The following is a 13,087-nucleotide window of genomic DNA, read 5'->3' on the forward strand; positions in this document are numbered from 1 at the left end:
TGTCTAGCCTTTCCCCACAATACTAGGGGTGGGAAGATGACAAGCTAAGCACTCCAGCCCTTGATCTACATTTCTGAAAACTTTTATATCAGGAATCTACATTTGAGACTGATTACTCAACATGTACTGAACATGGGAAGTAGAGACAGAAATACTGGAAGTCCAGTTATCCTTAGTTACATGAGTTCAAGGCCAGCCTGGGCTTCTGGAGATAATGTTAAATTGTAAAGATAGAGGCCCCAGTTTTCTAGGGTCATACTGTCTGACACCACTTAGAATTTTACTCCTGGGGCAAGATAGCTCCGTGGGTAAAGAAGCCTGCCTCTGAGCCTGACAACCTGTGTCGGCATCAGAACACATGGTAGAAGAGAACTGAGTTGTCCTCTGACCTACACAGGTCCCTCTACCTCAAATATAAGTAATTTTCAAAAGTTCTGTGCTGGGGAGGTATGCATATATCTAAGGTACTCTGCAGTGAAGATGACCTTGAATTTCTGATCCCTCTGCCTTCATTTCCCAAGTGCTGGGATTATGGGTATGTGTTATTACATTTCACTTATGCAGTGCTGTGGACGGAGCCTGGAGCTTTATGCACACTGGGCAAGCTTGCTCTCTACCAACTGAACTACATCTCTGGCAGTCCCCAGGATCATTACTCTTGAACTGTAGAGCCAATATTAGGCAATAAAAGAGCAACTTGAACACAAGCTCTCAAATACTTTCCAGCAGTGCTTATTAGAGATAGCTATGTGGTGACTTTTAGGTGGGTAGCACAATGGTGTGGGCACTCTGCACAGAGAGGTATGATTACTAGGAATAACAGCAGGATGGTACAAGGTTTCATCACAATTCATGTGTTCAGAATGGTGCTAACTTAAGAGACACAAATTGCTTTTTAATAAAACTTTCTGTATATTTTTAGAATACAGGTGGCTATAACTACAGGAAGTGAAATCAGAGATTACTGTTTACAATCAAATCCAAGCATGTTACATAGTATATAAACCAGTTTCTATTGTTCTAGCCATGACCCATGGCTAATTTTGTTAAATCTGTTTTTTGAGAGTCTCATGATAAACTGTATAGCAGAGGAGGAAAATCTTAATTCTGATTCTTTGTGCTTTCACCTCTCGAGTGCTGGAATTATAGGTGTGTGCTGTCCTGACCACATTTTATGTTTAATTTGTTCAAGCTTCATTGGAATATAGCTTAGTGACACATTAATGCTTTAGTATTTTTACATTATGTCTTCATGTGTGTTATGTATGTATGTGTAATAAGGGGTGCATGCCTGCCATGGTATTCACATGGAAGCCAGAGGATGACTTTCATTAGTTTGTTCTGTGGTTTCTACAGAGTGAACTCAGTAGTCAGACATGGTGGCAGGTGTCTTTTCTTGATTGGCTAACTTTCTGGTCCAGGAATATCATCATTATTATTATCTGAGACAGTCTTACTATGTAGACCAGGCTGGTAGAGAACTTTCTACCATTATCATGCCTGTCTCCTAAGTGCTGGGATTATAGGCTCAAATAAAATGTGTAAATAGGGGTTAGAGGTTTCTACCTGTTCAGTGTTCATCCTTTCACCTTGTGACCTGTATTTCAGTCTTCTTGAGGATGGTCACTCTAAGTCTATAGAGGCTTTCTTGAGGACAACATCTTTATCCCTATCTTCAGAAAGCATATGACCAGCTCCCCACCCCCCAAAAAGACTTGAGCCAAGTCAGACCAGCAACAATTTCAGGTTGGTGGTTCAGGGTCTCATTTAGTCCGCGCTCTTCAAACTTGCCAAAGGTGACCTTTCAATTCTTCTGCTTGCACCTCCCTAGTCTGAGATTTCATGAGTACCATCACACCTGATTTATGTGGTGCTGGGAACAAACCTAGGGCCGGCACTCAGGAGGCAGAGACAGGCGATCCCTGTGAATTTGAGGCCAGCCTGATTTACGAAGTGAGTTCTACGACAGACAGCTATTATACAGAGACCCTGTCTTGAAACCCACCCCACCAAAAAAGAAATAAGTCAGAAACAATGCAGCCACAATGTTTTATGCTGCTGAAGGCTGATGGGTTCAATGCCTTAGGTTTTCTTTCAGGGTCAGTCCTCAAAGCTTCAAGAATCCCAGACACAGGGCCAACTCTGAGTAGCTGGGTACTGGACCATGAAGACTGCTGGGATTCAAGGTTCAGACCACCTTCACAAAGACCTACTGGCTGGCCTCTGCTCAGGTCTTACTTAGCTGCTTTGTGCAGCAGTGTGGATGTGCTGCCTCGACTGACATCAAGCACACAAGAATGGTGGGTTTTTATTCTGAGGTCTATTTCAACTGTTCACAGGCCACAGGTCCCTCATTGGTGGGATCAAGAAAACTAACTTTCCTTGGCCTGAATGAGAGTATAGATCCTATTTTGTTGTCAGCCGTGACTAATTATTTTCTTACTGCTTTTGGCATCATAATAAAACACACTGGCGCCACAAGACAACTTTGTGGGGTGGGTTCTCTCCTTCTGCCTGCAAGGGTTCCAGAGACTGATATGCAACAAGTGCTTTCACGTGACAAGCCACCTTACCAGCCCCCAGAGATGTTTCCGATTAAAAAAAGATAAAGTGAGTCTACATTTGTAAACATTTATTCTCTTGAACTGAAAAAGGCTTGCATCAGCACATTGTACAGCCTTGCAAAATTACACAGAAATTAAAAATAAGGTTCCTTGTTCATATGTTCCTTGTGCAATAAATCTTTGATGTCCAGTAATCTGCTGCAAACAATGAAAACAAAACTTAAACCACTTAAGAAGTTTTCAGCACTTGTCAAGTGCATTTCCTCAGGAGATAAAATATCCACATAGGAGAATGCAGATGAGTGGCACTGAGTTATTGGAAGGACACTTAAAAAAAAGTGGAATAATTTTCCTGCCTAGGATGATTCCTATTTCTTTTTAATCTAAGTGGTTTGATTAAGAGGCATTGAGAACATAATTACCTTACACTTAATGGCCATACTACCTAAATGAAGAAGGAAGGACCCTGTCAGGGAGTTCTGGATCTCCTGGAAAACTTTTCTGTGTTTAGCAGTTCAGTGGAGGAGTAATCATCTATTTGTGGGTCTCCTTGGCACCCCCAGCAGCCCCCAAAGGATAGTTTTAACATGGTTTTGACTTGGTTATTCCACTCCTGCATTCTTTTTCTCCCAAAGTCTGAGTTGGTTCACACTGTGCTGGCTGCAAAAAGAAATACAGGTTGCAACTGGTTATAATCACTTTGAAGAATAATTTGCTGTACAATAGAGCTTTGGATCTGATACAAGAATTCAGAAATATAAAACAAAATAACTATAAAAGTTAGGAGGCATCTGAACAGCATTTCCTTAGAAAAGCTGCTAACTCTGTATCATTCCTGTGTGGGTTCCTATAGTCACTGGGGTGAAATGGGTATATCCCCCTTCCTTAACTGGGTCCCTGGCCTTTTTCCAAAAGCTTTAACATTGTGGCCACACATCCCAAGAGTCTCTATATTAACATCCGCTCCACATATCAAGCCAATCAGATGGGAGAGGGCAGGGGAATTATAGAGGGGTCCAAAAGTGGCTGGTTTACTGAGAACTTGCCCTTTCCAAAATGTGGAAGTCGTAGTGCTTCTTGCTCATTTTCAGCTTAAACTTGTTCACTGAGTGGATCTGCTTCTTCAGTGCACTCTGTGCTGCTGAAATGGAGGGGAACGTGGCTAAGACAGTGTACGTAGAGGCCAGGTCACTGGGTTTAGAGCGCTCGGGGTTGACAGTGTTATCCCCACTGCCACAGCAGAGAGGATGACGACGTAGCTGGGGTTGAGACTGGGGGTCGCGGAGCCATCGGATCTTGGCGCCAATTTTAAAGAGTTCCCCAAAAAGTTTCTCAGCTTCCATTCGAGTTATTCCGTCTGGTAGTTCGGTGATTTCCAAGACCTTGCCAACAACTAGCAGGGAAAAGGTGAGAGTTAATGCATACCTATCACTAGAGACATTGGATCAAGAGTGATGCTGTCCTGAGGACACAGGAAACAATGTTCTGACATTATGTAAACTCACAAAATCTCCTTTTCTCTGTAAAATAATCACAACTCAGCATTAAGTGCTACGCTACTGATTTCAGTCTTCACTGATAAAGTGTGGCATTAAACAGTGGTGTTCTCTAGAGCATATCACTGGACAAATCTTTTCTGAGCTTCCCACTCCCAGTGTGAAATAAAGAGAAGAGCACCTGCCCTGAGCACCCATCACTGCTCAGCAGAATTCAAATAAAAGGCAAAGCACAGAAAGAAGATAACTTCTCACTGTTCTCCACTGGAGAGAATGAGCCTTTCGTCTCCTTGCTACTCTGATACCTTTTCCCTGTAGCTCTTTTCTGCTTCTAGAGCTAACTGCCAAGGTCTTACAGTGTATGCCCTCCCATCACATCTAAGAACCTGAAGGTGGAATAATTTCGAGGAACTTGTTTAAGAACTCTAGAAGAACGGAGCCCATTTTTGTGGTGTGGTGGGATGAATATTCAGACCAACATCTCCTGACACACCTGCTTCGCCAGCTCCAAGGTCAGTGGATGCAGCTTTCTTAGCTTGTCTGCGTCCTCGGTTTCCATGCCTGCTGCCAGACTGACCCTAGAAAACAAGGAAGAGTTGCAAACTAAGTTGTGATATTTGAAAACATAGCAGCTAAGCAAACATTGGGTTTTGTACTTGAGGAGAGATTAAACTAGTCCCAGGCTGGATCTGCTTTATAACATTGGGCCTCTACTGCTCAGCTCACTAGGACCTCCTCTGTAGACTGTCTTTCATAAACAAGGGTCCTGTACCTGTGGCTACCACCATTTTCTGGTATCAGTCTCGAAGCAACACTTTGCCGTGCAGCTGCTACCTTGTCCCTTGTTCTGTTCTACACTGGGCCAGTGCTAGCAAGTATCAGTGGCTGGCTGAGGCATTCGCAGAACTCAGCAGTGCAGACAGCTGGCCCAGCACCTCTGACATTCTCAGAACTCAGCAGTGCAGACAGCTGGCCCCAGCACCTCTGACATTCTCAAAAACAGGATGTTTGACAACAAAGTCTGTGGAGTAGGAACTGCTTGTCATACCTGTTGGTGTGGAATGTGTCCATGCAGAAGAGTAGGAGGGTTGTACTGTAGGGGTTGGCCAAGTAGTGGATACCTGGCATCTCCTGAAAGTCATTAAAAACACATTTCAAGGCCGAGCAGTGGTGGTGCGTGCTTTTAATCCCAGCACTCTGAGTTTGAGGCCAGCTTGGTCTACAGAGTGAGTTCCAGAACAGGTTCCAAGGCTACACAGAGAAACCCTGCCTTGAAAAATCAAACAAACAAACAAACAAACAAAAACCAAACCAAAAAAACAAAAAACAAAAACACCCAAAAAACTTTTCATGGTTATCTCTTCTTGACTATAATGCACTTACCAGAGTTTGTAAACTGTTCAGAAAGAAGATAAACACAGAAAACATGTTTGGTGGGAAATAGGTATTGATAATAGATGTATTTTTAAAATTTATTTGAGTGTCTGTATGTGTGTGCTTGCTAAATAAATTATGAGAGAGTGTGGAAGCCAGAGGACAACCTGTGGAAGTTAGTTTTTTCCTTCTAGTATGTGGGTACTGGGAATTGAACTTAGGGTTATTAGAACTGGAGGCAAGTTCCTTTAATTCATCAATTGCTGAGCCATCTTACTGAACCAGATGTACTTTTTTTGTTTGTTTCTAAATGAAAATATTCTTTAACTTCTTGAAGCCAGTGTAAGCTTCTGAAAGGAAAAGAGCTACTATCGCAGGGTTACACCTGAGTAGAAAGGACAGGGGAATAGGAGAAGGGATGGAGAAATTGCATTGTATGCCCTGAAACTATGCATTTACTTTTAAAAAAGGTTTTTTAAGGTTTTTTTTAAACTATGTACGTAAATCACGTTGGCCCCAAGCTCAAAGAAACCCGACTGTTATTGCCTCCAAAGAGTTGGTATTAAAGGTATACACCAGAAAACGGTCAACTTTTTAGTTCTGTCTGTGTGTCTGTGTACATGAGTGCAGGTGCCCAAGGTGGCTGGAAGAGGGTATCATATCTTTTAAAGCTGGAGTTAAGGCGGTTATGAGCTGCCCAATTGGGAACCAAATTCAGGTCCTCAACAATAGCAGTACTCAATCTGAACTGAGAAGCCATCTCTCTAGCTCCATCATTTACTTAAAAACAAAGTTTATTCATTTATTTACTATTTGCTGCGTGTGGGCATGGACTTCTCATAACACAAGAGTGGAGGTCTGAGGACAACTGCAGGACTCAGTTCTCTCTTTCTACCAGGCGGGTACTGGGAAATCAAACTCAGGTTGTCAGGTCAAGTCAAGTGTCCTTATAAGCCAACCATTTGCCAGCCTTTCCTTGGTGTTTTTATGTGCCTATGTGTCTCCTTAAGTAGATAGGAAGGCAGGTGTCCCAGGAAATCAGAGGTGTTGGATTCCCTTGGAAATAGACTTATAGGCAGTTGTGAGCTAGCTGATTTGGGTGTTTGAAACCAAACTCATCTTCTGCAAGAGCAGAAGAACCACTGAGACATCTTTCCATTTATTTTTGAACAGTGGCAATGTATTAATTATTAAAAAATAAATTTTAGTAGGGTGGTGGTGGCACATGCCCTTAAACCCAGAACTTGGGAGGCAGAGGCAGGGAGATCTCTGAGTTTGCAGTCAGTTTGAGGGCCAGAGAGATAACTCAGCAGTTAACAGAATGATCTGCTTTTATAGAGAGCCTGGTCGCAATTCCCAGAACCCACATAGTGGCTCACACCCATCTGTAACTCCAATTTAAGGGGCCCTATTCCCTCTTCTGACCTTCACAGGCACCAATGCACATAAACATATATGTAGGCAAAATACCCGTACACACGAAATAGTATTAAATAAATATAAGAGTAAATTTACAAAAATAGATACATTAAGTTTTTTATTTTTTTAACTGATGTTTATTGAGCTCTACATTTTTCTCTGCTCCCTTCCCTGCCTCTTCCCTCCCCACTTCAAGCCTCCCCCAAGGTCCCCATGCTCCCAATTTATTCAGGAGATCTGGTCTTTTTCTACTTTCTAATTCCCATGTAAATTAGATCTATGTAAGTCTCTCTTGGTGTCCTCATTGTTGTCTAAGTTCTCTGGGTATGTGGTTTGTAGGCTGGCTTTCTTTGCTTTATGCTTAAAAACCACCTATGAGTGAGTACATGTGATAATTATCTTTCTGTGTCTGGGTTACCTCACTCAAAATAATGTTTTTTAGCTCCATCCATTTGACTGCAAAATTCAAGCTGTTGTTATTTTTTTGTATAGTACTCCATTGCGTAAGTGTACCACATTTTCCTCATCGATTCTTCGGTTGAGGGGCATATAGGTTGTTTCCAGGTTCTGGCTATGACAAACAAACCTGCTATGAACATAGTTGAGCACATGTCCTTGTGGCACGATTGAGCATCCTTTGGATATAGACCCAAAAGTGGTATTACTGGGTCTTGAGGAAGGTTGTGTCCTAATTTTCTGAGAAATCCACACTGACATCCAAGGGGATTGTACCAGCTTGCATTCCCACCAGCAATGCAGAAGTGTTCCCTTTTCCCCACAACCTCTCCAGCATAAGTTGTCATCAGTGGTTTTGATCTTGGCCATTTTTACAGGTGTAAGATGGAATCTCAAAGTTGTTTTGATTTGCATTTCTCTGATGACTAAGGGTGTTGAACATTTCCTCAAGTGTCTTTCAGCCATTTTAGATTCCTCTGTTGAGAATTCTCGGTTTAGGACTGTACTCCATTTTTTTTTTTTTAAATTAAATTATGTGTTCTTTTGGTGTCCAATTTCTTGGAGATCAGACCTGTCCGATGTGGGGTTAGTGAAGATTTTTTCCATTCTGCAGGCTGTTGTTTTGTCTTGTTGACTGTGTCCTTTGCTTTACAGAAGCTTTTCAGTTTCAGGAGGTCCCATTTATTGTTTCTCTCAGTGTCTGTGCTGCTAGGGTTCTATTTAGGAAGTGGTTCCCTGTGCCAATGTGTTCAAGTGTACTTCCCACTTTCTCTTCTATAAGGTTCAGTGTAGCTGGCTTTATGTTGAGGTCTTTGATCCAGTTAGACTTGAGTTTTGTGCATGGAGATAGATATGGATCTATTTTCATTCTTCTACATGTTGATATCCAGTTATGCCAGCACCACTTGTTAAATATGCTTTTTTTTTCATTTCTCTTTTTTGCTTCTTTGTCAAATATCCGGTGTTTGAAGGTGTGTGGATAGATATCCAGGTCTTTGATCCGGTTCCATTGGTCCTCCTGTCTGTTCTTATGCCAATACCAGGTTGTTTTCAGTACTGTAGCTCTGTAGTAAGAGTTTGAAGTCAGAGATTATGATGCCTCCAAAAGTTCTTTTATTGTACAGGATTGTTTTGGCTATCCTGGGTTTTTTGCTTTTCAATATGAAGTTGAGTACCATTCTTTTGAGGTCTTTGAAGAATTTTGCTAGGATTTTGATGGAGGGCATTGCGTTGAATCTGTACATTAAGTTTTATAGATCCGTAAATTCACTCTTAATAAACCATAGATTTTTTTTCTTTTTTTTTGTTTATTGAGGCAAGATCTATGTAAGCCTGCCTGTCCTGGAACTTACAGTGTAGACAATGGGGCCTCCAACTCAGAGATCTGCCTGACTCAGCCCCACAAGTGCTGGGACTAAAGGTACTTGCTACCATTTCTACAGTACTTTTAACAATAGGTACATTTACATTCTAGGTCTGGAATCTGTTCTCATTTCCCTTTCAATGAAATGTGTGTTTCTATATGTGTTCTTTTCTTTTTTCTCTTTTCTTTTCTTCCCTTTCTTCCCTCCCTCCCTCCTTCCTCGTTTTTAGAGACAGGGTTTATCAATGTTGCCCTGGTTGTGTGCTCATGTCTACTGTGTATAATATATAATTCTTTTAAAAAGTGAGGTAGAATTAACATACGAGAAAAACGGATATTTGAAGGGTAGAGTTTGATAAATTCTGACAGTAGGAAGTCTATATAACCATGATTACCAAGAGCAAAGGATATTTGCATTCTCCAAATAAAGAATTAATCTCTTATTTCCTTACCAGTTACTTCTACATTTCATTTTCACTTTCTGATTTCTAATTTACAGATTAGATTAATTAGGCAAATTTCATATAATTAAAACCATACAGTACACCTCCTTACAAGTCTTGATTTTTGTTTAAAACAATGAATAAGATTTATATGTGTGGTTGCTTGGCTCACTTATTTATTTATTTATTTTTAAAGATACTGTCATACTATGTATTCCATATGACACAAGGTTTTTCTGCTAAGCAGTATTTTTATACACATAATTCATTCTGAGTGATAGATGCTTAAGTCGTGTCCAGTTTCGGGATATTTGTAAATCTTATTTTTATCGTTTGTTTTTTGAGACAGGGTTTCTTTGTGTAACAGTCCTAGCTGTCCTGGAATGGAACTTGCCTTGGAGACCAGGCTGGCTTCAATCTCACAGAGATTCGCCTGCCTCTGGAGTGCTGGGATTAAATGTGTGTGTCACTACACCCTGTTTATAAATGTTTGTGAACATAGTTCATTTTCCCTTCCAGCTAGGAGTGGAATGGCTGAACTGTGTGGCATGTTATTAACTATAAGAAACCTCTTCCACTTTCTGCAAAGTGTTTATATTCTATTATAGTCTCATCACGAAAATGAGAAAGTTGCTTTCTCTGTATTTTCAACTTTTGGTGTTGACAGTCTTTTTGATCATACTCATTCTAGTGGGCATAAAATAAGGACTCATTCTTGTTTTAATATAAATTTCTTTATCAATTGGCTTTGTTGATTAACTTATCAAGGGCTTGCTAGAAATCTGTAGATTGGTTTTTGTAATGCCTGTTTAACCTGCTTTACAAAATCATATGGTGAATGTTTCCCCATTTAATAATTCTTTTTTTTTTATAAAAAATTATGGGCAAATGTGTGTTTGAATCTGTGTATGAGTGCATGCCTGAAGAGGCCAGAAAGAGGGGTTGGTCACCCTGGAACTGGAAGTGTGGGTGGCTGTAAGCCACCTAATGTGAGTACTAGAAAATCTCAGGTCTTCTGTAAAAGAAGTGATATACATGAGCATTCTCTCCAGTCCCATAAATGGTAAATAGATGGTTCAGTGAATAGCATCTGCTGCTTTTCTAGAGTACTCAAGTTTGGTTCCTGACACCCACGGCAGGCAGCTCAAAATCATCTGTAACTCTAGCTCCAGGGACTCTGAAACCTTTGGCTTCTCTGGATACCTGCACTCGCAAGCAAACACATACCCTAATACATCATTTAAAACAAAAATTTTCAAAGCATGGCTCTAATATAGAAACAGTGTACCAAATGGCCAAATTATAATGTACCTATTTCTTTCTGATGGACATGTAAGTTTTCATCTTTTTCTTTTCTTTTTTTTTGGGCCATAGGTAAATGATTTCCACAGTAGTTATTAATCATTCACATGCCTATCTGTTCCTCTAAGTACATTGAGGCACAGTGACAATAACGAATTTTATTTATTCATAAAGTGGGGGGCACATTAAACTTTGTATAAATGCTTACTAAATCAATTTCTTTTTTAAAAAATTTATTTATTATGTATACAATACTCTGTCTGTGTGTATGCCTGCAGGCCAGAAGAGGGCACCATTACAGATGGTTGTGAGCCACCATGTGGTTGCTGGGAATTGAACTCAGGACCTTTGGAAGAGCAGGCAATAGCTAACCTCTGAGCCATCTCTCCAGCCCTAAATCAATTTCTTAATAAGCAAACTATAAACACAGAACAAATAAAAACATCGTGTACATTACTATGAGGGAATTACTAAGTTTCTAATTAAGTATTAGCACCAAGACTGATAACACGAGTTTGATCCGTGGAACTAATGTGGTAGAAGGAGAGAACAAACTCCTGATTTTCACATGTAGCATACGCTCATGCAAACTAAACAAATGTATACAGTTCTACAGAGAAGAGTGACAGGCATCATGAGGATGTGACCAGGTTAGGAACACTTACCCTGCGCAGGAACAAAAGGTCTAGCAAACTGGGACATGATGGAAAGTGGCGGTCCCGAGGGACGGGCGGTCTTCAGTGTTGACAGCTGAGCTGGTGCTGGCGACTGCACTGGTGAAAGGATGGGGCTGCTAAGTTGAGGGCTGCGCTGCAATCACAGTAGAGGGGGAAATTAGGCATGTGGGCAGGCTGTTGGAAAATTCCCATTTGACAATTTTTTTTACTGAATAATAAATTGATACCTATTTAAAAAGTTCAATCATTATGAATAATCTTCACCTTCAACACTAGCAACAGATTATCCTATGCATTTGTATTTATACATCATCATCACAAAAATGAGAAACTTGCTTTGTAACTTGGCAATAATGTTGCTGCTTTTGTAAGAATGTATATTTATCTCATTCTTTTCTAAATTAAATGTTTATAAAATTTTATTTCAAAATAATTTCATCCTTGGAAAATAGAGTATAATACAAAGATTCCTAAGTTTCCTAAATGGTGATAATGTTTTTTTTTTTTTTGGCAGTCTTACTGTATAGCCCTGGTTCGCCTCAAATTCAATATGTAGACCAAGCTAGCCTCAAATGCATTTCTGATCTTCCCAACTCTGCCTGGGTTTCAGACATGCGCTGTCATACTCAGGTTACATCTTCTTTATATTCATTTGCTTTCTCTCTTACAATTATATGACTCTGTGATTTGAGAACCTTCTGATATATATGCCAGTATACCACCTCATGTAATCATTAAAGTGCACTTACAAGATCATTGCAATGGTGCAAGATGACAGAAATTTTTCAGTTCCATTATAATCTATTTTCTTTGAGGGCAATGAATTGAACCTAGGACCTCAAACATGTTAGGCTAGGACTCTACCAGTAGGCTACATCCACAGCTGACTATCATGCTCTTGACCAATGTTTATACTACTTACTGACTGAAATGATGATGTGGCGCACAACATATGCATGTTATTTTTTTCCCTGAAAATAATTTGATTGAGCAGCTCATGATACTCCTTTAGGAGAAATTAATAAGTGTCTAGTCTTTAAAAATAATGACACTTTCTACTTTATTATTTTATATGTGTGGGTATCTTGTCCGCATGTACATACAGTAGTACTATGTGCATGCCTGGTGCCAATGGAGGTCAGAAGAGGGCATCAGATCCCTTGGAATTGGAGTTACAGTCAGATGTGAGTTGCCATGTGGGGGGTTGAGAATCAAACCCTGGTGTTCTGGAAGAGCAGCCAGTGCTCTTAACTGATCAGCCATCTCTCCAGTCCATAACAATTTCTTATAAAACCTTAAAGGACCACCACTAAGAGATGAATAGTAAAATTCTACGACCCAAACTACAGATTTCTTTCAAATTTTGACAAATGCCCGAATAATGTCCTTTCTAATAACAGAGAAGCAGTAGAGTCTCCTACATTTCCGGAATTCAGACTATAACTAGAGCTGTCCTGAGCTGGAACTACTGTGCTGCTTCTGCACTCTCTGAGCCACACATGTTCTCTTTCAGAGCACTGACATCTTTGAAGACTCGTTTCTAAAGAGTATTTTGACTTTTGTTTTTTTCTCCCTGAGATAGGGGCTCAAGCTCAGGTTGGCCTTGAACTCATGATTATCCTACTTTAGTGTTCTAAGAACTGAAATTACAGGCATGCAACACCACTGTGCCTGGCTTGCTGTACCATTTTTTACTGGACAAAATTCCAAAAGTGGATTTGTAACTAGACTTTGTACCTTGTGTTTTATAAAATGGGGAAATGTTACCAATTGGCATTCCAAAAAAAGTTGTATTAATTTATACTACAACTCAGAAACTCTAAGAGAGCTTAAAGCTAGGTGTTTGCGAACATTTTAGATTATGTTTCACTGAACTTTCCCAATTTGGCATATGAAGTACTTTAAGATCAGAATGAAGCTCAGTGTCAGAGTACTTGCCCAACATGCATGTGGCCCTGGGCCTATTCCTCAGCAACACACACACACACACACA

At 40.3% G+C, this 13,087-nt stretch overlaps 1 protein-coding gene across 6 annotated transcripts in view; it reads right to left on the reverse strand.

Annotated features, from left to right (window-relative positions):
* Window positions 1–2,617: 2,617 nt before the first annotated feature.
* The window catches only part of R3hdm1 (R3H domain containing 1), a 127,929-nt gene continuing 117,459 nt past the window's right edge, over window positions 2,618–13,087 (reverse strand). For all 6 annotated transcript variants that reach the window (XM_038348662.1, XM_038348660.1, XM_038348658.1 and 3 more), the window contains 4 exons: window positions 11,083–11,227; window positions 5,109–5,191; window positions 4,554–4,638; window positions 2,618–3,957 (listed from right to left, as the gene is read on the reverse strand). In XM_038348662.1, coding sequence (XP_038204590.1) covers window positions 3,596–3,957; window positions 4,554–4,638; window positions 5,109–5,191; window positions 11,083–11,227 — 675 coding nt within the window. In that variant the 3' untranslated portion in view covers window positions 2,618–3,595. The remainder of the gene's footprint in view (window positions 3,958–4,553; window positions 4,639–5,108; window positions 5,192–11,082; window positions 11,228–13,087) is intronic.

The sequence above is a fragment of the Arvicola amphibius genome, chromosome 12, assembly GCF_903992535.2.
Source record: "Arvicola amphibius chromosome 12, mArvAmp1.2, whole genome shotgun sequence".
NCBI classification, from domain to species: Eukaryota; Metazoa; Chordata; class Mammalia; order Rodentia; family Cricetidae; genus Arvicola; species Arvicola amphibius.